This window comes from Sus scrofa, chromosome 8 (assembly GCF_000003025.6).
Source record: "Sus scrofa isolate TJ Tabasco breed Duroc chromosome 8, Sscrofa11.1, whole genome shotgun sequence".
Lineage (NCBI taxonomy): Eukaryota > Metazoa > Chordata > Mammalia > Artiodactyla > Suidae > Sus > Sus scrofa.
Genome location: NC_010450.4, coordinates 96,881,903 through 96,906,823, shown reverse-complemented (window position 1 = coordinate 96,906,823; position 24,921 = coordinate 96,881,903). Strand labels below are relative to the sequence as shown.

General features: G+C 39.0%; 1 protein-coding gene across 1 annotated transcript in view; it reads left to right on the top strand.

Moving 5' to 3' along the window:
* ABHD18 (abhydrolase domain containing 18) overlaps window positions 1–19,360 on the top strand; it is a 37,399-nt gene extending 18,039 nt beyond the window's left edge. The window contains 8 exon segments of the mRNA XM_013978904.2: window positions 468–495; window positions 3,366–3,504; window positions 4,959–5,048; window positions 5,726–5,827; window positions 10,842–11,016; window positions 11,019–11,216; window positions 11,907–12,069; window positions 16,626–19,360. Of these exon segments, the coding sequence (XP_013834358.2) occupies window positions 468–495; window positions 3,366–3,504; window positions 4,959–5,048; window positions 5,726–5,827; window positions 10,842–11,016; window positions 11,019–11,216; window positions 11,907–12,069; window positions 16,626–16,677 (947 nt within the window). The 3' untranslated portion in view covers window positions 16,678–19,360.

The window sequence follows — 24,921 nt, the reverse complement described above, 5'->3', positions numbered from 1 at the left end:
CATATTAAAACATTAAATTTTACACTTTAGTTGAGTGAATTATATGATATGTGATTATATTCCGTTGAAGCTTTTAAAAAAAAAAAAAGGAAAGGAGTTCTCACTGTGGCACAACAGGATCCATGGTGTCTCTGGAGCACTAGGATGCAAGTTTTATCCCTGGCCCAGCACAGTGGGTTAAGGGTCTAGCATTGACACAGCTGCAGTCTAGTTTGCAGCTGTGGCCCACATCTGATCCCTGGCCCAGGATCTCCATGCCATGAAGTGGCCAAAAAAGGAAAAAAAGAAAAAAGAAAACTAAGTTGAAAAAACTGACAACTTCTAAACAGCCTGTTTGAGATAACAAGAAAATTGTTATTTCAGTGTTAAATTGTTTTCAAATTTAACTATTTGCTTAAATTAGTGGGTTTTGAGATACATAGTATATTTAATTCTTTTAAAACTTTCTCTTTGACCCACATTCTTAAATGGCTGCAGGAAACCCAAGGACCAAATGTAAGTATATGTTACCTTCATTTTTCCAGTCATTATAAATGCTGCATTTTTCCAGCAATCCTAAAATTTCTAGTAGTTCAAGTTTAATATCCAAGTGTTACTGGGGGGGAAATTCTATTATAAAACTGTAGTGAGCATGCTATTTTAAATTTTTACTTTAAGCTTTTTGCATTTTGAGTGTCTGATAAAAATATAAATTAGAAATTTAAAAATTAAAAGATATATTGGTGAAACTGTAACCAAAGAAGTAATACAATGTTTACCTTTTTCAAAGTAAATTTACTTTCTTTGTGAAATTAAACACTACTCTCTTGGAGTTCCCATTGTGGTCCAGCAGTAGCGAACCCAACTAGTATCCATGAGGACACGGGTCCAATCCCTGGCCTCGCTCAGTGGGTTAAGGATCCTGAGTTGCTGTGGCTGTGGTGTAGGCTGGCAGCTGCAGATTCGACCCCTAGCCTGGGGACTTCCTTATGCCTCAGGTGCAACCCTAAAAATACACAAAGAAATAAAATTTTAAAAAGTAAACACTAACTCTTATTGCAATGCGTATCATAGGTAATCTGAAGGTAAAATTTCTCTTTCTTGTCTTTTCAAATGATAAATTTGAAGTCAACTCTTTTTGCATTTCCATAATCTATATTTAGTCCAAACTAAATACTTCAAAAATTCTTGCTCTGAAGTTCCCTTGGTGGCTCAGCAGGTTCAGGACCCAGTGTTGTCTCCATGAGGATGCGGGTTCAATCCCTAGCCTCGCGCAGTGGGTTAAGGATCCGGTATTGCCACAAGCTGCTGAGTAGGTCACAGATGCATCTTGGGGATCTGGCATTGCTGTGGCTATGGCATAGGCAGGCAGCTGCAGCTCTGATTTGACCTCTAGCCTTAGAACTTCCATATGCCTCAGGTGCAGCCCTTAAAAAAAAAAAAAAAAAAAAAAAGAGGAGCTCCCGTCGTGGCGCAGTGGTTAACGAATCCGACTAGGAACCATGAGGTCGAGGGTTCGGTCCCTGCCCTTGCTCAGTGGGTTAACGATCCGGCGTTGCCGTGGGCTGTGGTGTAGGTTGCAGACGCGGCTTGGATCCCGAGTTGCTGTGGCTCTGGCGTAGGCCGGTGGCTACAGCTCCGATTCGGCCCCTAGCCTGGGAACCTCCATATGCCACGGAAGCGGCCCAAGAGATAGCAACAACAACAAAAAGACAAAAGACAAAAAAAAAAAAAGAAAAAAAAGGAAATTCTTGCTCTGAAACTAAGCTATGAATTCAGAACTAGGTGCATCATTTTTACCCTATCTATAGGTGGTAAATAAGCAAAAGACTTTATTGAGTTGTAGTGAGATGCAGCATGGGTGTAATAGAAAGCCTCTGACTTTGGAGTCATGCAGACATAGGCTGGAATTATAACTTACCATTTACTAACTGCATGGCCTTGGCCTCTCTAAGTATCAGTTACCTCACTTATAAAGTAGGGACACTAGGAGTTCTCTGGTGGTCTAGAGGTTAAGGATCCAGTGTCGTCACTGCGGTGGCACGGGTTCAATCCCTGGCCCAGGAACTTGTGCATGAAGTGGGAATACTATATAATTTCTTCCATGCAGAATTGTTGTGAGAATTGTATTCATAAAATATTCTATAAGATATTATGTACCCAAGAAATGCAATAATGCTCCAATGTGTTTTACTGTGAGGAAAGTATATTTTTTCTCAAACAGTCCATCCTAAGTAAGAAGTGGCTTGCAATTTAAATAATAAACAGTTCTCTCTCTCTCTCTCTCTCTCAAGGCCATCTTAAGCCTCTTTTCATCCAAAGCTGTTAAACAGTTTGAGAATGGGCTCACTGTAACACATCACTACTACCCTGGAACCTACATTAGTAACTTCTATATAAAAGAGCCACCTGAAATGGACCTGAAAATTCAAACTTCTGTATAAGTCAAAATAAATAATTAGGGGAATTAATATTCTAATATTTATTCATAAATTGTTTTTTTGTGGAAATAAGCATTTAAGGTTTTGGTAATACATTAGCCTAGTATTAGGTTAAATTCTTTCACATTGCTTTTTTAAAAAATGTATGCTTTAAATCTATTGTAATTTTTTTTTCTAGGAAGGGACAACCATAAATTTGTAAATTTATTTTTCTTATATTAAAAGTGGTAATTTAACTAAAAATTGACAGTATAGAAATATTTTTCCCATAAATATTTTAACAGTTTTAAGTTCTATCAAATAAAAAATTCTCTTCTGTGAGTTCCCCTTGTAGCTCACTGGAATCAAATCTAATATCCTTGAGGATGTGGGTTCAATCCCTGGCCCTGAGCAGTGGGTCAGGGTTCCAGTGTTGCCATGAGCTGTGGTGTAGCTCACAGATACGGCTCAGATTCTGTGTTGCTGTGGCTGTGGCTTAAGGCGGCAGGTGCAGCTCTGATTCAGCCCCTAGCCTGGGAACTTCCATATGCCACACCTGCAGCCCTAGGAAGCAAAAAAAAAAAAAAGACAAAAAGAAAGAAATTCTCACAGTTCCTGTTGTGACACAGCAGAAATGAATCTGACTAGGAACCATAAGGTTGTGGGTTCCATCCCTGGCCTTGCTTAGTGGCTTAAGGATCTGGCATTGCCATGAGCTGTGGTGTAGGTTGAAGACATGGCTGGGATCCTGTGTTGCTGTGGCTGAGGCCTAGACTGGCAGCTGTAGCTCCCATTCCACCCCTAGCCCGGGAACCTCCATATGCTGTGGGAGTGGCCCTAGAAATGGCAAAAAGACAAAAAAAAAAAAAAAAAAGAAAAGCATGAAATCTATCTGCCTGTTGTAATTTGCACATATTAAAATGTAAATACATAAAATAAATTTTCTCTTTTGTTTTGTGAGGCTAGAAGGTCCAGTTTAAAGAACGTGTCTGACCTTTTTGTGATGGGAGGAGCTCTTGTTTTAGAATCCGCAGCTCTCTTGCACTGGCTAGAGAGGGAGGGTTATGGACCTCTAGGAATGACTGGAATCTCCATGGGGGGACACGTAAGTGAGCATTTTCATTTTCAACTAGTATTTAATTGTGTCTATGTTTGTAAGATCTAGGGAATTGAGCATGGGAATGAATTTATGGCAGGTTCTCCTCCAGGGTCTTCTCATGGTGTACTGGTTTCCCTACCTCAGACCTCACTCTCTCTAATCAGTCTTATAAAATACTATCATTTTAGCTTCATTGAATAACTTTTTTTAGGGTTGCACCCGAGGCATATGGAAGTTCCCAGGCTAGGGGTCAAATCAGAGCTAGAGCTGCCTGCCTATGCCATAGCCACAGCAACACAGGATACAAGCCATATCTGCAACCTGCACCACAGCTCACAGCAATGCTGGATCCTTAACCCACTGCTCAGGGCCGGAAATTGAACCCTCATGCTCATAGATACTAGTCGGATTCATTTCGCTGCTCCATAAGGGGAACTCCTAAATCACTTTAATATGACACTCCTTTGCTCAGATCTCTTTGTTAATTCCCCATTATCTACAGAACAAAAGAACTTCTGTCATACATCTTGATCAATCTTTCTAGCCCTTCCTATTTCCCCTACCCCATTGAGCCCATGTACCCTATTGAGCAGCCTAATTGAAGTATATTGGCTCTTCCCAGACCCTCTGTTTCTCACTATCTTGCCATTGTCATACTGTCTCTTTTCTATGGAAGACAAGATCTCATCTTCCATTTTCCCTGAAAGACAGCCATTTCATGAAGCCTTCTCTGATTTCTCCAGTGAAAAATAACATTTCCCTTCCCTTACCATAATACATTATATCACTTACATAATCTTTATAGTTCAACAAATTCTTGACATTTTTCAGTCAACTATAAAAGTCTGAGACTTTAGAAGTTCCATCGTGCCTCATCGGTAATGAACCCGACTAGTATCCATGAGGATGCAGTTCAATCCCTGGCCTCATTCAGTGGGTTAAGGACCCAGCCTTGCTGTGAGCTGTGGGGTAGGTCGCAGATGTGGCTCGGTTCCTGTGTTGCTGTGGCATAGGCCAGCTGTGGCATAGGCCAGCAGCTGCAGCTCCAACTGGACCCATAGCCTGGGAACTTCCATGTCCCGCTGGTGTGGCCTTAAAATATTCTGAGACTTTGCTCTTCCTGAGTGACTTAGGTAATGAGTGTGTGTAGCCTATTGCCCAACACCCACATCTCAGCATGTTTGCTCTATATTTACCCTTAGAAAGTAGCTTTCTGTCAAGGGTCTTGAGGTTACTTAAAATTTCCTAATATACTTTATTACTTTTTCGGGGGGAAGTTGTTGAATTTATGATTTGGAGAATTTGAAGAGGTTTCCAGATGTTCTCATGAGTCTTTAGAGACTTTGTGTTCATATCTTAATCTCACCAACTACTACACAAAGTACTTCTTGACTTTAAATATTTTTCATTTTAATTAATGTAAACTTTAAACTGAATCTCTGAATGTTATCATGTTACAGATGGCTTCCTTAGCAGTATCCAACTGGCCTAAGCCTATGCCGTTGATTCCATGTCTATCTTGGTCCACAGCATCTGGGGTCTTCACTACGGTAATTTAATTACAGCTAATATTGAGCTAACTATATATAATTAAAGGTAATTATTTGGAGGGGGGGTCCCCAGAATCACCCCTAGGTTTGGTGATTCACTGGAAGGAATCACAGGACACAGTATATAGTTGTACTCACAACTAAAACATATTGCAGCAAAAGAATACACTACAAAATCAGCCAAGGAAAAAGGTACATGGGGCAGAGTCTAAAGGAAAGCAGGCTTAACCTTCCAATAGAATCTTCTTAAGATGTGTTTAATTCTTTCAGCAGTGAGTTGTGAAAATATGTGCAAAATGTCCATCTGTGAATCTCACTTGAGCCTAGGAGCCCAGGATTTTTATCAGGGGTAGTCATTTAGGCACCCTCTGCCCAGCATGTACTAAAATTCCCGAAGTAAATCAGGTGTTCAGTAGAAACTACAATGTCTATATAAGCAGTTCAGGCACAGTAACTATGGGAAGTTCCCACTTTATCATTCTGGAAGTTTTATATCAGAGTAAAGATCTTTTTACCAGTCAAATTCCCATTCTCTAGTCAAGGGCCAGCCTTACAAGCAGGCCTATCTAAAGATAGGCGATCTCAAGCTTGCTTTGTTAATTCTTTTCTTCATAGTAATAATAATAAAATTATTGCTTTATGGTGTGACCTGATCTTAATTTAGTTTATTATTTCAGGGTGTGCTAAGTAAATCCATTAATTGGAGGGAGCTGGAAAAGCAGTATTATACACAGACAGTTTATGAAGAAGAAATTATTCACATGCTTGAATATTGTGGTGTAAGTATTTTTAATTTTTTTATAACATTGGGGGGGGAATTTTAAGTGTGTTTAATGACTCAGATTTTTTAAAAAGATTGCAGACTTTAAAAAAGCAGTACTGGGGAGTTCCTGTCGTGGCGCAGTGGTTAACGAATCCGACTAGGAACCATGAGGTTGTGGGTTCGGTCCCTGCCCTTGCTCAGTGGGTTAACGATCTGGCGTTGCCGTGAGCTGTGGTGTAGGTTGCAGACATGGCTCGGATCCCGAGTTGCTGTGGCTCTGGCATAGGCGGAGACTACAGCTCCAATTAGACCCCTAGCCTGGGAACCTCCATATGCCTTGGGAGCGGCCCAAGAAAAAGACAAAAAAAAAAAGCAGTACTGGGAGTTCCTGCTGTGGCACAGCAAGTTAAGGGTCTAGCATTGTCTCTGTTGCAGCAAGGGTTCAATCCCCACCCCAGTGCAGTGGGTTAAGAATCTGGCATTGCTGCAGCTGTTGCATAGGTCTCAGCCACAGCTCAGATTCAGTCCGTAGCCTGGGAACTTCCATATGCTGCAGGTGCAGCCAGTAAATAAATAAATAAATAAGCAGTACTATTATTTTTTTTACTATTTAAAATTCTTCTTGGAGTTCCCATCATGGTGCAGTGGAAACAAATCCGACTAGGAACCATGAGGTTTCGGGTTCGATCCCTGGCCTTGCTCAGTGGGTTAAGGGTCTGGTGTTGCCGTGGCTCTGGTGTAGGCCAGCAGCTACATCTCCAGTTGGACCCCTAGCCTGGGAACCTCCATATGCCGTAGGTGCTGCCCTAAAAAGCAAAAAATTAATTAATTAATTAAATAAAATTCTTTTTAAAATAAAATACAGACACAGAAAATCATGCAGAGCAGTTGTTTAGCATACTATATTTATTAAGTTGCAAACACATTTGTAATAGATCAAGAATAGACCTTCACCACCCAGCTCAGAACTTACCACTCAAGCCAGAAACCATTTTCATGTGTCCTAATCAAAAGGTCCTCTTCCTTGTACTGTTTAGTTATCATTATCCTGATTTTTAGTGATTACTTCCCTTGGCTTTAAAATAATTTCACTGTCCCATCCCTAGATGCTGTGTTTCTTTTCTTTTCTTTTCTTTTTTTTTTAAGGCCCCACCTGTAGCATATGGAGGTTCCCGGGCTAGGGGTCGAATCAGAGCTATAGCTGCTGGCCTACGCCACAGCCAGCTCATGGCAACGCCAGATCCTTAACCCACTGAGCAAGGTCAGGGATCGAACTCGTAACCTCATGGTTCCTAGTCAGATTCATTTCTGCTGCACCTGGACGAGAACTCCTGACACTATGTTTCTTTTATTTGATATGTCTTTTAAGTGTCTTTTAAGCTGTAAGTTCCCTTTTATCCCTTTCTTTTCCTTATAATTTATCTATTGAAGAACTTGGGCTATTTAACCTGTAGAATTTCTCATAGTCTAGATTTTTCTGTTTGCATTCTCATAGTACAGTTTAGCATGCTTTTCCATACTCTATGTTGCCTGCAAATTGGAAACTAGGGGTGTGATTAAACTCAGTTTTTATTTCTTTGGTAAGAGCATAGGAAGCACATTATGTCTGGTGGTCTCTTTTTTGTGGTATAAGTAGCCATTGATGCTTAATTAAGGCCTATGTCTGTTCGTACACTGAGGGTTGCAAAATGCTGATACTCTTATCATTTTTTTTTTTTTTGGCCTTTTTGTCCTTTTGAGGGCCACACCAGTGGCACATGGAGGTTCCCAAGCTAGGGGTCTAATCAGAGCTGTAGCCGCCAGCCTACATCAGAGCCACAGCAATGCCAGATCCGAGCCACAACTGCGACCTACACCACAGCTCATGGCAATGCCGGATCTTTAACCCACTGAGTTAGGCTAGGGATCAAACCCTCAACCTCATGGTTCCTAGTCGGATTCATTTCTGCTGCGCCACAATAGGAACTCCACTCTTATCATTATTAATTTGAAGGAAAAGGCCACTTCCCCTGTCTATTATTTCTTATTTTGTAGTTCAATTCATATAGGAAAGGCAGAATAAATGCTTCTTTCCCTTAATTTACCAGTTTTTAGTATAATGAATTGATTCCCTATTACACTCCCAAGGCGAACAATTCTTTTCACAATTTTTTCATGAACTTTAAAATTTTCCATGTTCATAAAAAAATATATAGTTATATTCATTACTGAACTTAAGGTCTTTAAGACCTTCAAAGCTTTAGCCCTTATCCAAGACTATCAGCTAAAATAAGCAAAGAAGCTGAAATTTGTATCAGGAAGACTCTGTATGACCATAACTAATGATTCCTCTACCTCCCCAACTTTTTAATCTTTAACTTTTTTACATCTTGAAGATTCAAATTTCTAACAACTTGCAATAAATTTTAAGCATGAAAGCAGAATCTGCTCTAAAAAAAAAATTTCCATGTTCAGCTTGAAAGTTACTGAAAATTGAAGAAATCTCAGAAAGAAAAGGAATCCTACTATTAGTATGGACTTGATAATTATATCACTGTAAACCCCTGTCTTAAAAAAGGTCAATCTTGCATAACCTCAGAGGGTAATTATTTGCTGTTTTATTACAAAATAGCCCTACCTGCTACTTAGTTCCTTGTATTCCACTATATAATCAGAAAGATATATTGAGACTTTTATGAGAAATTTAACAAGCATTTTTTTAAGGGAGGCTCGTAAATTTTGGTTTTCTGAAATGGTAGTGTATTTTTATTTTTATTTATTTATTTATTTTGGCTGTCCCCATGGCATGCAGAAGTTCCTTCCTAGGCCAGGGATCAAACTCACACCACAGCAGTAGTCCTAAGCCACTGCAGTGAGAATGCCAGATCCCCAACCCACTATGCTACAAGAGAACTTCCTTGGTAGTGTATTCTTATCCAGCACTTTTGTTCTGTGCTTCTCACTCTTGGTGGCTGTATAAAACTAGAGTCTTTTTGTCTCAGTTACAACCAGTTCACAGTAATGAATATTCAAGAAATATAAGATGGCTTCCTTATTTTTTGGTTTCAAAAAACCAAACCCAGGAGTTCCCATTGTGGCACAGGGGAAATGAATCTGACTAGGAACCATGAGATTGTGAGTTTGATCCCTGGCCTCACTCAGTGGGTTAAGGATCTGGCATTGCCATGAGCTGTGGTGTAGGTTGCAGATGAGGCTCAAAACTGGCTTTGCTGTGGCTGTGGCTCTGATTAGACCCCTAAAAAGACAAAAAAAAAAAACCAAACCAAACTCTGTTTTTCCGAGTTCCCTGGTGGCTCAGTGGATTAAGGATCCATTATTCTTACTGCTGTGGCACTGGTTCAGTCTCTGGCTTGGAAACTTCTGCATGCCATGAGTGTAGCCAAAAAAAAAAAAAAAAGAATCCAAAAAGCAAAAAAACAAAAACTGTGTTTTTCCAGTCAAAAGAAGTTAAATTTATTGGTATTCCACTCTGAGTAAAATTCTAGGATGCTTTGATCTTACATTTCCTGGATGTTACTAAATCTCCTTTCTTTCCCTTTTATGTTTCTGTGACCTGAATGGCTTTAGTGACTTTATTCTGTTAAACATGTCAGGGTTTTTTTTTTTTTTTTCCTTGCCTTCAACCAACTTTACATTCTTTAATTAATTATTTATTTCTTTAGCCTTTTTGTCTTTTTAGGGCTGCATCAACAGCATATGGAGGTTTCCAGGCTGAATCGGAGCTATAGCCGCCGGCCTACACCACAGCCACAGCAACTTGGGATCTGAGCCATATCTAGGACCTACACCAGAGCTCACAGCAACTCTGGATCCTTAACCCACTGAGCAAGGCCAGGGATTGAACCCCCGTCCTCATGGATGCTGGTCAGGTTCGTTAATTGCTGAGCCTCGATGGGAACTCTCCCATTCTTTAATTTTTTAAATAGGTTGTATAGTCATACAGTTCAAGCATCAAAAAGTATAAAAAGACAATGAAATGATCCTACCCCATTCCCAATTTACCTAGGTTCTGTCTCCTTCAACAAATAACACACTATATTATTCAGTATTTCAAGGAATTTTTCAAACCAATAGAAATAGGAAATCTTTTTCCTCTTCTCTTTTTTATGGACTATACACAAATGTTTCCTTTTTCACTGCTGCATAACAGCCTATTATATAGATGGATGTACCATGGTTTATTAACAAGTATCTTGTTTTTTTGTTTTATTATTATTTTAAATGGCTGCACTTGGGGCACATATAAGTTCCTGGGCCAGGGATTAAATCTGAGCCACAGCCGTGACCCATGCTTCAGCAAAGCCAGATCCTTTTAACCCACTGCACTGGGCCGGGATTAAGCCCGCACCTCCACAGCAACCTGAGCTGCTGCAGTTGGGTTCTTAACCCAGCGTTCTGTAGCAGGAAATCCAACCAAAACCTTATTGATAGACATTTATGTTGTTTCTCATCTTTCACTATTAACTTCCCAGCCCCTGGCAACCACTCTACTTTCTGCCTCTATGAATTTGACTCCTCTAAGTACCTCATAAAAGTGGAATTATACAATATGTGCTTTTGTATCTGGCTTGTTCCTTTAGCATAATGTCTTTTAAGTTCATCTATGTTATAGCATGTGTCAGAATTTCATTCCCTTTTTAAGACTGAATAATAATAATCTATTTCTGGAGTTCCTGTCATGGCTCAGTAGTTAACAAATCCAACTAGGAACCATGAGGTTGCGGTTCAATCCCTGGTCTTGCTCAGTGGGTTAAGGACCTGGCGTTGCCTTGAGCTGTGGTGTAGGTTGCAGGCACGGCTTGGATCCCGAGTTGCTGTGGCTGTGGCGTAGGCCAGCAACTGCAGCTCCAATTAGACCCCTAGCCTGGGAATCTTCATATGCTGTGGGTGCGGCCCTAGAAAAGACAAAAAAAAAAATCTATTTCTATGTACATTCCACATTTTATTTATCCATTTATTCACTGATGAAAGTTTCTCAAATAAAGTCTTATTTATATTAAATGACATTTTATTTTCTTTCATATATTCAGACAGATTCTTTCAAAATGGGACAAGAGTTTGTGAAGCGCTTCCCTAGCGGTGCAGACAAGCTAACTAACCTTAACTTGGCTTCTAGAACTTTAAATTTAGACATGACAGATCAAGTTGTGTCCCAGAAATCCGCTGAGTGCCATAAATCTAGTAAAGCACCTATCAGTGCCACATCAGGATTTTGTTGCAAGATACCTCTAAGATGGAGTGCTTCAATCAAACACTTTCAGCCAATAAAAGTAGTTATACAAGTTGCAGTCCTCAGTCATACCACCTACTCAGTAAAGAACAAAGAAGAAATAATCTTCAGAAAGAATCTTTAATATTTATGAAAGGAGTTATGGATGAATGTACTCATGTAGCAAATTTCTCAGGTATTGATTTTTATGTAAATTGAGAATATATGCTGATAATATGTGAAATATTTTTAAGGATGCTTTACAAAATAAATTTCATATTTTCAAGAGTGTATTGGAGTTCGCATCATGGCACAGCAGAAACGAATCTGATTAGGAACCATGAGGTTGCGGGTTCAATCCCTGGCCTTGCTCAGTGGGTTAACGATCCGGCATTGCCATGAGCTGTGGTGTAGGTCGCAGACATGGCTCGGATCTGGCGTTGCTGTGGCTCTGGTAAAGGCCGGCGGCTATAGCTCAGATTTGACCCCTAGCCTGGGAACCTCCATATGCCACAGGTGTGGCCCTAAAAGGACAAAAAAGAAGAAAAAAAAAAAAAGTGTATTTATTGTTGGCTCCACAATGTGTTTTCTAATATAAACTTTTTATTTAAATGTAATATATTTAAATTTTATCCATGAAAATCTAAGATCATTTAATAGTTCATTAAAAACATTGGATTTTTTTATCTTTAGAATATTCATCTCATTGTATTAGAGATGAATATTATAATGTTATGGTATAGTAATCAAAAGTTTTGTTTTGGCAAATGTTTCACTACATTGAATGGTATATTTTTATTTTCTAATATGGTTGCTAGTATTTATATAAAATTCTTAGAGCTTCTTAATAGTATATATATTGCCTCTTAAAAAATTCTATACCTAGTTCCAGTTGACCCAAGCCTCATCATAGTGGTTCAAGCCAAAGAAGACGCCTATATTCCACGAACAGGAGTTCGAAGTCTACAAGAAATTTGGCCTGGTTGTGAAATCCGATATCTAGAAGGGGGTCATATTAGTGCTTATCTTTTCAAACAAGGACTTTTCAGGTAAGATGATTGGTCAATCAGTTGTCTATTTGTTAACTTGTTTGGGGATTTTTCTTGGCTCAAAAAATATAAAAGATTCGAATTTCTTTTTTTTTATTATACGTTTTATTCCTCTTATTCTCTTCCTTCTGGAGAAATAGGAAATAGCATATGATAGGCATGCTTTATTGGTCTGGTTTCACCCTCTTCAAATATCAGTCGCCAGTATTTTAGGGTGTAGGAAGGAACAGTAAGGTTTGTAACACTTGCTTTGGTTCATCATGATATTTTCACTCCACTCTGATGTTCTTCTCTCAGAATGAACTGGGCATCTGTGGAATAATCTAGCAATGTTTTTCAGTAACAAGTGAATAGTGAACCTTAAATGAGAAATGAAGTACTAGCTTTATTGTTAATAACATTTTATGACTCCAGTATTTGTTAAGGCTTATAAAAACCTTTAACATTATTCTAGTTTTTTGATATGCTACTTTATTTCTACTTGTATTCAAGTTTAATGGTACCACGTATTACTGGAATATTTATCATTAATGGTTAAGTAAGTTCACATAAAGTGCTTAGACCAGTGCCCTGTGCATATAGTGTGTTCCAAAACTGCCAGCTGTATAGCCATATAATAGAAAAATTGTGTTTGCTATGTTTGACATGTTTTAGCTCTTTTTTTTTTTTTTTTTTGTCTTTTGTCGTTGTTGTTGTTGTTGTTGCTATTTCTTGGGCCGCTCCCGCGGCATATGGAGGTTCCCAGGCTAGGGGTTGAATCAGAGCTGTAGCCACCGGCCTACGCCAGAGCCACAGCAACGCAGGATCCGAGCCGCGTCTGCAACCTACACCACAGCTCACGGCAACGCCAGATCGTTAACCCACTGAGCAAGGGCAGGGACCGAACCCGCAACCTCATGGTTCCTAGTCGGATTCGTTAACCACTGCACCACGATGGGAACTCCCTGTTTTAGCTCTTTTTAATCTATGAAATAATTCTTTGTATGTTGTTGCTTATGTACTTCAATTTATAGATGTTGCCTTTTTGAGGTACAGAGTAATTCTTCAAGGCTCTAATGTCTTAAAGAATATAGTAAATTTTTTTATAGTATGATCTTTTAAAAAATACTTACTTAGGAGTTCCCATTGTGGCTCAGTGGGTTAAGAACCCAAATAGCATCTGTGAGGATGCAGGTTTGATCCCTGACTTCACTCGTGGGTTAAGGATCCAGCATTGCCACAAGCTGCAGTGAATGTCAGATGCGGCTCAGATCTGGCATTTCTCTGGCTGTGGTATAGGCCGGCAGCTACAGCTCCGATTCAGCCTCTAACCCAGGAACTTCCATATGCTGCAGGTGCAGCCCTAAAAAAAATGAAAAAAAAAAAAACAAAACTCATTTAGCATTTGAGTCTCAGTTAGTTGGTGAATGAGCAGCTATTTACCCAATACTCAACTGACCCTGTGGCACAGCTAAAACAAACAAAAATTGTGAGTATTTAGGGTTGCTAGGGTTGCTCAAGAAGAGTCTAAAGTTCTGTTTTACATGTGAAGGCAGAAAGCCCACATACTTGCTTTGGTAAATTGTTATCAAATTTCTTTTACTTTTTCATGCATCTAAGTGGGAGTGTGTCTGAGCAGTATTAGGAAGAACAGATACAATCAGTCAGCTATAAAAAACTCCTAAGTTCTTATTTGAAGGCTTCATTTCAGGAGATCAATGTTAGCTATTAACATGTGCCAAGTACTAGAACAGTTGCTTCATATGTTATTTTTAATATCTACTTTACAAAGAAACACAAGGGGAAAAAAGATTAAATAACTTGTTCAGGTGAAGTCACTACTAAGCTATATTTGGCCTCCTACTCCCCACTAGTCACTTTAAAACTAACAAAGTTTAGGAGTTCCCCCTGTGATGCAGCAGGATAAGAATCCAATATTGTCATTACAGTAGCTTGGGTCATTGCTGTTGTGCGGGTTGATACCTGACCCAGAAAATTCTACATGCTACAAGCACTGCAAAACAAAACAAAAAGAACTAACAAAGCTTAGATGACACTGGAATGGTACAATTTTACAAATTTGGTCTTTGCACTCACCAGGTATAAAAGTAAAACAAGCCACTCTTTTATGTCCTCTAATATTTTGTGTTGTTTAAAATTCGATAATACAAGTGAATATGAGACTATTGAAATGATTACAAATGCACGTGTTGGAGTTCTGTTGTGGCTCATTGGTTATGAACCCAACTAGTTTCCATGAGGACACGGGTTCAAGCCTGGCCTTGCTCAGTAGGTTAAGGATCTAGCATTGCTGTGAACTGTGCTATAGGTTGCAGATGTGACCTGGATCTAGCGTTGCTGTGGCTGTGGTGTAGGCCGGCAGCTGCAGCTCCAGTTCAGCCCCTAGCTTGGGAACTTCCATATGCCGTGCATGTGGCCCTAAAAAGACAGAAATTTTTTTTTAATTAAAAAAAATATATATAGGAGTTCCTATCATGGCGCAGTGGAAACCAATCTGACTAGAAACCATGAGGTTGCAGGTTCCATCCCTGGCCTCACTCGGTGGGTTAAGGATCCGGCGTTGCCATGAGCTGTGGTGTAGGCTGGCAGCTGTAGCTCCAATTCGACCCTAGACTGGGAACCTCCATATGCCTAGAGTGTGGCCCTAAAAAGCAAAAATAAAAATTTACAAAATTTAAAAAAGCATGTTTACACCTTTACTAACCCTCCTCATACCATGTACACAAGAGTAGATTTCTTTATACATATATATATATATAAAATGATTTTTTTTTTTTTCATTATAGCTGGTTTACAGTGTTCTGTTAGTTTTCTACTGTACAGCTTGGTGACCAAGTTACACATACATGTATAGATTCTTTTTTCACACATTATCATGCTCCATCATAAGTGACTAGATAGTTCCCAGTGCTACAGAGCAGGATTTCTTTATGTGTGTGTGTGTGTGTGTGTGTGTGTGTGTGTGTGTGTATAAAATGAACAAGCCTAGATTTCACCCTTAGGCCTTATTTTACAACTTTTTAAGCCAAATACACACAAGGGGGATAGAAAGCTTTGTCTTCCAATAAATTGGAAATCACAGTCTATTACAGGTGTCAGTTTTTAAAGATAATCTTAATTTCTTTTTTCTTTTTTTTGGCCACACCCCATGGCATATGGAAGTTCCTAGACCAGAGATCAAATGTAAGCCACAGCTTCGACCTATGCCACAACTGTGGCAACACTGGATCCTTAACCCGATATGCTGCAGCAATAACTCCTTAATTTCTTTTTAAGGATGTGAGGAAATGCTTAGTCAAACAATACAAGATTAATATAATCTTAGTTATTATTTTAAACTGGGTAAAAATACAAACATAAACTTTTTTTTTCTTTTCTCCGCTTTTTAGGGCCACACCCACGGCACCTGGAGGTTCCCAAGTTCCCAGGCTAGGGGTCAAATCGGATTTACAGCTGCTGGCTACATAGTCGTAGCAACGCAGGAGCCCAGCTGTGTCTGCAACCTACACCACAGCTCACAGCAATACCAGATCCTTAACCCACTGAGCAAGGCCAGGGATAGAACCTAAAACCTTATGGTTCCTAATTGGATTCTTTTTCACTGCACCATGACCAGAACACCCAGCATTTTTTTTTTTTTTTTTTTTAAGCCTGGAGGAAAAGATTAACTGTAGATACCTTAGATTGATGGGATTGTGACTTTTTTCCCTTTTTACATTTTTGGATTTTCTGAATATTCTACAATGAAAATGTATTTGACAATAGGGGGAAAAATAAGACTTGAAATAATATCTTACGGAAGATCCCGTCGTGACTCAGCAGAAACAATCTGACTAGAATCCCCGTGGATGCAGATGTGATCCCTGACCTCGATCAGTGGGTTAAGGATCTGGCGTTGCTGTGAGCTGTAGTGTAGGTCTCAGACTCGGCTAGGCTCTATCTGGCATTGCTGTGGCTGTGGTGTAGGCCAGCAGCTACAGCTCCCATTTGACCCGTAGCCTGGGAACCTCCATCTGCTGCTGATACTGCCCTAAAAGGCAAAAAAAAAAAGAAAAGAAAAAGAAATAATATCTTATGAAGCTGGCCAGATCAATTTAACTGTTCCTTTCCAATTAAAATATTAAAATACCAAGTAAAGTTACTGTAGGAAAGTAATTATTTTAAATTTAGTTGCTTTATCATAATCTATTAAGAAGACTATTACATTTTGAAGTTAAAAAACTACTTAATTTACAGCAAATAACAAAATAAGAAGAAATGAGTTCCTTTTTTTAGTATTTTGTCTTATACATATATGTATACCTATATATAAAAAATATAAACATTAAGGCACAAAAAAATGCTTCACAGAAAATGATGGCATTTGGAAGTATATTTGAAGTTTTCTAGTAGTGGTGATGTTACATGGATATAAATACCCACCTTGAGGTATCTGTCTCCTTCACAGCTACTTGAAGAGGAGGTCAGGTTGCAAGCCATAGGTTATTTGGAAATAACTTAAGTGAAAGCATTGTCTGTCCCCCTGCTTTGCTAATTTCTTTCATATTTAATTTTAGACGAGCCATCTATGATGCATTTGAACGCTTCCTCCACAAATATGCTAACTAATTGGATCACCGTATGTAACCAGTACAGCCATCATGTTTCTTGTGGGTTTCATCCTTTGATGATGTGAAGAACAAGCAGACAGCACCATATATCTACTTGCTATCAACTGAGTCTTGAATTCAGTGTTATAGATCAGTCAACTATAATATTTAAATACATTTGAATAACTGTAAACCAATATTTGGATTAAATGATGTTGAACTATTTTGTTAGTATTTGTGGGAATCCCATATAATCAACATCTAGTTTGTTGCTACTGTTTACAAAAACTTTAAATTTTATATTATGAATAATTTATTAATTTAAAATAAATGTATTCATAGAAACCCTATTGGTTTTTAAAGAACTGCTAAATCAAATCTTGTGATACATCAGCCTGTGTTGAATATATACCCTTATATGATATTTCTTTTATTGACTTGAGAAACATGTTTATTTCATTGTGGACCCATACTGAATTTATAATAATCTTATTTTCAATTTTAATGTGCTGCCCTGGACACTTATGATATGTGAAAACAGTGTTAACTTTGAATTCTAAAAAAAATCCTGATTGCTTTGTACTTTAGTGCTTTTAATAATTAAAATGAATGTGAGAATGCAGATAAAATGCATAAGACTTGGCTAAACTTTAAAACTTTGCCAAATATTAGGTGAGAAAAAAATGTCAAACATATTTCCCCAACTTGAAAAGTTTCACGAAAAACTTAAATAATGAAAGACCTATTGCATTAATTGATAGATAACTGTCTCAACATTTTCTTCTATACATACTCTAGTTTGCTAAACATACAACTTTAGCCCAAGTACTTAACAGCTTTGGCTTTTTAATTTCAGAAATAATGGCCACATATGAAATTGATTTGTCCCACATAAACTTTATTGAAAAGATAGAATAACTAGTAACTTTTTAAAATGGAAGATTATATGGCTACATTTGGTGCTTTCTTTTTATGTTAAACTTCTCAAGCCAAGAGCTAAAATGTTTTTTAAAAGTAGAAAATATTTTGGGTTTGGAATAAAAGTACTTGAGTTTTCATTGAAATATGTGTTGTCTATGGGTTATCTTAAAATATGTATCCCTAGTCTGGCAAGGATATTTGAATTTTAATGTGTCTTTGTAGCCTTTTTTATTTTTTTTATTTTTTTGTCTTTTTAGGGCCACACACATGGCATATGGAAGTTCCCAGGCTAGGGGTCAATTCAGAGCTGTAGCTGCCGGCCTATGCCACAGCCATAGCAACATGAGATCTGAGCCATATCTCCGACCTACGCCACAGCTCACAGCTACACCAGATCCTTAACCCACCGAGCAAGGCCAGGGGTCAAACCCGAGACCTCATGGTTTCTAGTCAGGTTTGTTAACCACTGAGCCATGACAGGAACTCCTGTATCCTTTTTCAAAGGAGATTTCATTTGTCCCTTAATGCCTCCATCACCTTAATTTTTTAAAACTATTTAAAAATGATGTGAAGTCATTGATGGCATACAAAGTGTAAATTCTGTAACACTGCCTTGACATAACAAACAAACATGGTTATAGCCATTGAGCTATGGCATTTTTACGTGTTCAGATTAGAACCTTTACTTTTCACTGATGTAATGAAATCTACTAAAGTTCTTCAACAAAATACCCTTTAAAAGTAAAGTAAAACTTGTTAACTGAATTACAAGTATTTTCTTATGTATTTAGTAAGGCAATTGATTGAATGCTTTTTGAACAATGGCTTCAGTAAAACCAGTACTTTATTTTTCATGTATTTCCTTTTAAGCAATAATATACTAGGGTATGTGACTTTCTTTTGGTAAAAGAATGAAAATTCATTTCAGTTTATTAACTCTTTCGCATAACTAATTTCTCTCAAACATGAAAGAAGATACTTTTAAAATCTTTTAACCAGGTGTTTTAAGAATATATCCATACAAGTACTTAAAGAACTGCTGTCTGCCATTGTGAAGATTTGGAACATAAATTGCTAGAAATTCCTTTAGCCCAGAATTGCAAACTGGCAGCCAATATAGGCCAGCCTGGCCAATAGTTGTTTTCTTCAGCACATGTAATATTTCAAAAGTTTCTGACTTCAAAAAGTCTTTATATGCCCCAGTTTTCCATAGTCCTCCAGACTCCCTCTTCTGTCAGAGTACTTCATTACTTTGTGTTTCTCACTTAGCCCTGAAGACATCTAAGCTTGAGACTCCGATTTAGATCTGTGCTTAAAAAAAAAGTTTCTGGGAGTTCCCGCTGTGGCTCAGTGGTAACAAACCGATTAGTATACGTGAGGACATGGGTTCAATCCCTTACCTCACTCAGCAGGTTAAGGATCTGGCCATTGCCTGAGCTTTGGTGTATATGTGCAGGAGCAGCTTGGATCTGGCATTCTTGTGGCTGTGGTGTAGGCCAGCAGCTGCAGCTCCAATTCGACCCTGGCCTGGAAACCCACATGCCACAGGTACGGCCCTAAAAAGACAAAAAAAAATTTTTTTAAGTTTCTGAATTTCATGATTCGATAATGTTCTAACTCCTATTAAATAATTTTAGCATATGTAGTTTAAATTGTTTCTTACGAATGTAATTTTTAATGTGGTGCTTTCCCTTGTAAAGATTATTGAATTTTTAAATCTAACTGAAATTTTTAAATCATTTCTAAATATTTTATACTTCACAATAAAAGACTATTTCAAACTTATTACTTGTTATGTTCTAAGTAGAGAAAACACGTCACATTTGATTAATGTAGCTAAACCTTGAAGTGAATATGTTTTCTTTCTTATTTGTGTTGTGAACCAAAAAGGGTAAGGCAGAAAGTAAGCAAGGAAGGCTCTAGCAAAATAGTATTCAGTACCTACAAGAGCTAAATATTCCCCCCAAATATGTGTGATGTCAGGGAACCCAGCATTCTGATAGACCACAGTTATCTAAATGTTGTATAATTCATTATTAGATATTATATTTACACTCATGAATTACTGCAAACAATTAAAATCTAGAGATAAGAACTTAACGATAGGAGTTCTTGTTGTGGCGCACAGGAAACAATCTGACTGGTATCTATGAGGATGTAGGTTTGATCCCTGGCCCTGCTCAGTGGGTTAAGGATCCACCATTGCCAGGAGATGTGGTGTAGGTTGCAGATACAGCCTGGATCCTGCATTGCTGTGGCTATGGTGTAGGCCAGCAGCTACAGCTCCAATGCAGCCCCTAGCCTGGGAACCTCCATATGCCAAAGGTGTAGCCCTAAAAAGACACACACACACACACACACACACACACATAAACTTCACTATAGGAATCAGTTGGACTGGGAGTGGGGGTCTTTGGCAAAGGCTGCTATAGAAACTAGGTTTGGAAGTAAAGGAAAGATTATGGTAGTTTATGAGTTCCTGTCGTGGTGCAGAGGAAACAAATCCAATTAGGAACCATGAGGTTGCTGGTTCGATTCCTGGCCTTGCTCAGTGGGTTAAGGATCCGGTGTTGCCGTGAGCTGTGGGGTAGGTTGCAGACTCGGCTCAGATCTGGCGTTACTGTGGTTCTGGTGTAGACTGGCAGCAACAGCTCTGTTTAGACCCCCAGCCTGGGAACCTCCATATGCTGTGGGTGTGGTCCTAAAAAGACAAAAAAAAAAAAAAAAAAAAGAAAGAAAGATTATGGTAGATTAGACAGAGGGAAAAGAGGTATATTTTGACCATTTTACAAGAGTAGAGTAATCAGGGAGTTCCTGGCGTGGGTCAGTGGTTAACAAATCCAACTTGGAACCATGAGGTTGCGGGTTCCATCCCTGGCATTGCTCAGTGGGTTAAGATCCGGTGTTGCCGTGGGCTGTGGTGTAGGTTGCAGACGCGGCTCAGATTCCGAGTTGCTGTGGCTGTGGTGTAGGCCAGTGGCCACAGCTCTGATTCGACCCCTAGCCTGGGAACCTCCATATGCCGTGGGAGTGGCCCAAGAAATGGCAAAAAGACAAAAAAAAAAAGAAGAGTAGAGTAATCTTAGGGATATTCTTTTTTTTTTTTTTTCTTCCTTTCTTTTCAGGGCCGCAGCTGCAGCATATGGAAGTTCCTGGGCTAGGGGTCGAATCAGCACTGCAGCTGCCAGCCTATGCCGCAACTGCAGCAACATGGGATCCTAGCCATATTTGCAACCTACCCTGCAGCTTCTGGCAATGCTGGATTCTTAACCCACTAAGGCCAGGTATCAAACCCGCATCCTCATGGATACTAGTGGGGTTCATAACCCACTAAGCCACAATGGGAACTTCCTCAAATGATTTTCACCAGGGTGCCAAGACCATTCATGAAAAAAGGACAGTTTTGTCTTGTTTTATTTTCCCAACAAATGGTACCAGGAAAACTAGATAGCAAAATACAAAAGAACGAAGCTGGATTCTTACTTTACACCATATACAAAAAGTAACTCAAAATGGATCAAAAACCTGAATGTAAGAACTAAAACTATAAAACTCTTACAGGAAAACACATAAGGGAAGTTTCATGACATTGGGCTTGGCAGTGATTTTTTGGTATGATGCCAAAAGTACAGGCAACAGAAGAAAAGTTGAATTTTTATCACATTTAAAAACTCTGAGGCATTCCCATCATGGCGCAGCAGAAACGAGTCTGACCAGGATCCATGAGGTTGCGGGTTCGATCCCTGGCCCCCCTCAGTGGGTTAAGGATCTGGCTTGCCATGAGCTGTAGTGTAGGTCACAGATCGGATCTGGCATGGCTATGGCTGTGGCGTAGGCTGGCAGCAATAGCTCCTATTAGACCCCTAACCTGGGAACCTCCATATGCTGCAGGTATGCCCCTAAACAAACAAACAAAAACTTTGAGGGAGTTTCTGTTGTGGCTCAGTGAACTAGTTCCTGTTGTAGACCCTAATATCCATGAGGATGCAGGTTCAATCCCCGGCTTTGTTCAGTAGGTTAAGGATCCAGGGTTGCTGTGGCTGTGGCATAGGCCAGTAGCTGTAGCTCTGACTGGACCCTGAGCCTGGGTTCTTCCATATGCTGCAAGTGCAGCTCTGGAAAAAAAAAAAAAAAAAAAAAAGAAAAAGAAAAAAGAGCATGGGAGTTCCCTTCACGTGGTCCAGTGGAAATGAATCTGACTAGGAACCATGAGGTTGCCAGTTTAATCCCTGGCCTCGCTCAGTGGGTTAAGGATCTGGCGTTGCCTTGAGCTGTGGAGTAGGCCAGAGGCTGTAGTTTCAATTTGACCCCTAGCCTGGAACCTCCATATGCCACGGGTGTGGCCCTAAAAACCAAAAAAAAAAAAAAGAAAAAAATCTATAAGTAATAAATGGTAGGGTGTGGAGAAAAGGGAAACCTCCTACACTGTGAATGGGAATGTAAATTGGCACAGCCACTATGGAAAACAATACGGAAGTTACTCAAAAAAAAAAAAAAAAAAAAAAGAAAGAAAGAAAGAAAATCAAAGAGGAGTTCCCACCCTAGTACAGTGGGTTAAAAATCTGATTGCAGTGGGTCTCTGTGGAGGTGTGGGTTTGATTCCAGGCCCAGTTTAGTGGGTTCAAGGATCTATTGGTGCTGCAAGTGTGGCATGGTTTATAGCTGTGGCTCAGATTCAATCCCTGGCCCCAGAACTTCCACATGCTGTGGGTGTAGCTATTAAAAAAAACAAAAACTAAAAATAGAGTTGCCATATAATCCAGCAATCCCACTCCTGGGGATATATCTGGACAAAAATATAGTTTAAAGAGATACATGCTGGAGTTCCCATTGTGGCACAGTGGAAATGAATTCGACTAAGAACCATGATGTTGCAGGTTCGATCCCTGGCCTTGCTCAGTGGGTTAAGGATCTGGTGTTGCCATGAGCTGTGGTTTAGGTTGCAGAATCGCCTTGGATCCTGAGTTGCTGTGGCTGTGGCATAGTCCAGCAGGTGTAACTCCAATTTGATTCCTAGCATGGGAACCTCCATATGCCAAGAGTGTGACCCTAAAAAGCAAAAAATAAATAAATAAGTACATAAAATAAAAAGATACATGCTACAGCAGAAATTGACAGAACATTGTAAATCATCTATTAAAAAAAGATACATGCATGCCTATATTCATGTCAGCACTATTTATAATAGTCAAGACATGGATGCAAACTAAATGTCCATGGACAGAAAATGAATTAAGATGTAGTGCAGGAAGTTCCCTGTAGCACAGCAGGTTAAAGATCCAGCTTGCCACAGTGTAGGTTGCAACTGTGGCACATGTTTGTTCCTGGCCCAGGAATTTTCTCATACCTCATGTGCAGCCAAAAAAAAAAAAAAAAAAAAAAAAAAAAAAAGATGTGGTACATATGTACAATGGAATACTATTCAGCCATAAAAAGAATGAAATAATGCCATTTACAGCAGCATGGATGGACCTAGAGCTGATCACACTAAGTGAAGTTAAGTCAGACAAAGAAAGACAAATATATGCTATCGCTTATGTGGAATCAGTATGCTACACAAATGAACTTATCTATGAAACAGAAACAGACACAGATATAGAGAACAGACTTGTGGTTGCCAAAGGGGAGGCATGGTGGTAGGAAAGACTGGGTGTTCGGGATTAGCTGATATGAACTATTATAATAGAGGATAAATAAAAAGGTCCTGCTGTATAGCACAGTGAATGAAATTGAGCAGGACCCTGCTGGGCTCCCAGATACAGATACAAATAACAGTATCTTTGAGCTCTTTTGCAGAACTAAAACCCCCAACAAATGGAAGATGTTAACTACATGATGAAGCATTCTTCATTCCAGAGTGAAGGTCACAGTTTGATAACCTGGAACCAGAGGACCTCATCAGGAGACCCTCTGAGGCCAGATTAAAGTAATACAGGCCTTGCACACACCCTGATCCTTATCAACAATCCACTTTATCAGCATAACCACCCTTGAACCTTTGCTATAAAACTCTTCACCTCCAGGGTTGAGACACACAGTTTTTGAAGGCATGAGCCTACTGAGTACCCCTTTGCCTGGCAAAACAATAAAGAAATTCTTTTCTCCTTCACCCCAAACTCTGTCTCCAAGATTGAATTTGGCATTGGTGCACAGAGACCGTGCTTTGGCAACAGGAACTATATCCAGGATTCTAAGATAAACCATAATGGAAAAGAACATGAGAAGAATATATTTATGTGTAACTGAATCACTCTGCTATACAGCAGAAGCTAACACAACATTGTAAAATCAACTATGCTTCAATAAAATTTTAAAAATAAATAATTAACTGTGGCATCAAAGGACAGTATCAAGAATGAAAAAGCTGGGAGTTCTGCTGTGGCTCAGTTGGTTAAAAACCCCGCATAACATCCTTGAAAATGCAGGTTTGCAGGAGTCGCAACACTCATATCAGACAAAATAGACTTTAAAACAAAAGACATAAAGAAAGACAAAGAAGGACACAATTTAATGATTAAGGGATCCATCCAAGGAGAGGATGTTACTATCATCAACATATATGCCCCAAATATAGGAGCACCCAGATACATACAACAAATATTAACAGACATAAAGGGAGATATTGATGAGAATACAATCATAGTAGGAGACCTAAATACCCCCCTCATATCAATGGACAGATCCTCTAGACAGAAAACCAATAAAGCAACAGAAATCCTAAAGGAAACAACAGAAAAGTTAGACTTAATTGATATCTTCAGGACACTACATCCAAAAAAAGCAGAATACACATTCTTCTCAAATGCTCATGGAACATTCTCAAGAATCGACCACATATTGGGACACAAAGCGAATCTCAAATTTAGGAGCATAGAAATTATCTCAAGTATCTTCTCTGACCACAATGCCATGAAATTAGAAACCAACCATGGGAAAAGCAAAGAGAAAAAACCTACCACATGGAGACTAAACAACATGCTACTAAAAAACCAATGGGTCAATGAGGAAATCAAGAAGGATATTAAAAACTACCTTGAAACAAATGATAATGAAGACACAACCTCTCCAAATCTATGGGATGCTGCAAAAGCAGTGCTCAGAGGGAAATTTACAGCAATACAGGCCTTTCTCAAAAAGAAGAAAGATCCCAAATGGACAACTTAACCCTCCACCTAAATGAATTAGAAAAAGAAGAACAAAAAAGTCCTAAAGTCAGCAGAAGGAAGGAAATTATAAAGATCAAAGAAGAAATCAATAAAATAGAGACTCAAAAAACAATAGAGAAAATTAATAAAACCAAGAGCTGGTTCTTTGAAAAGGTGAACAAAATTGACAAACCCCT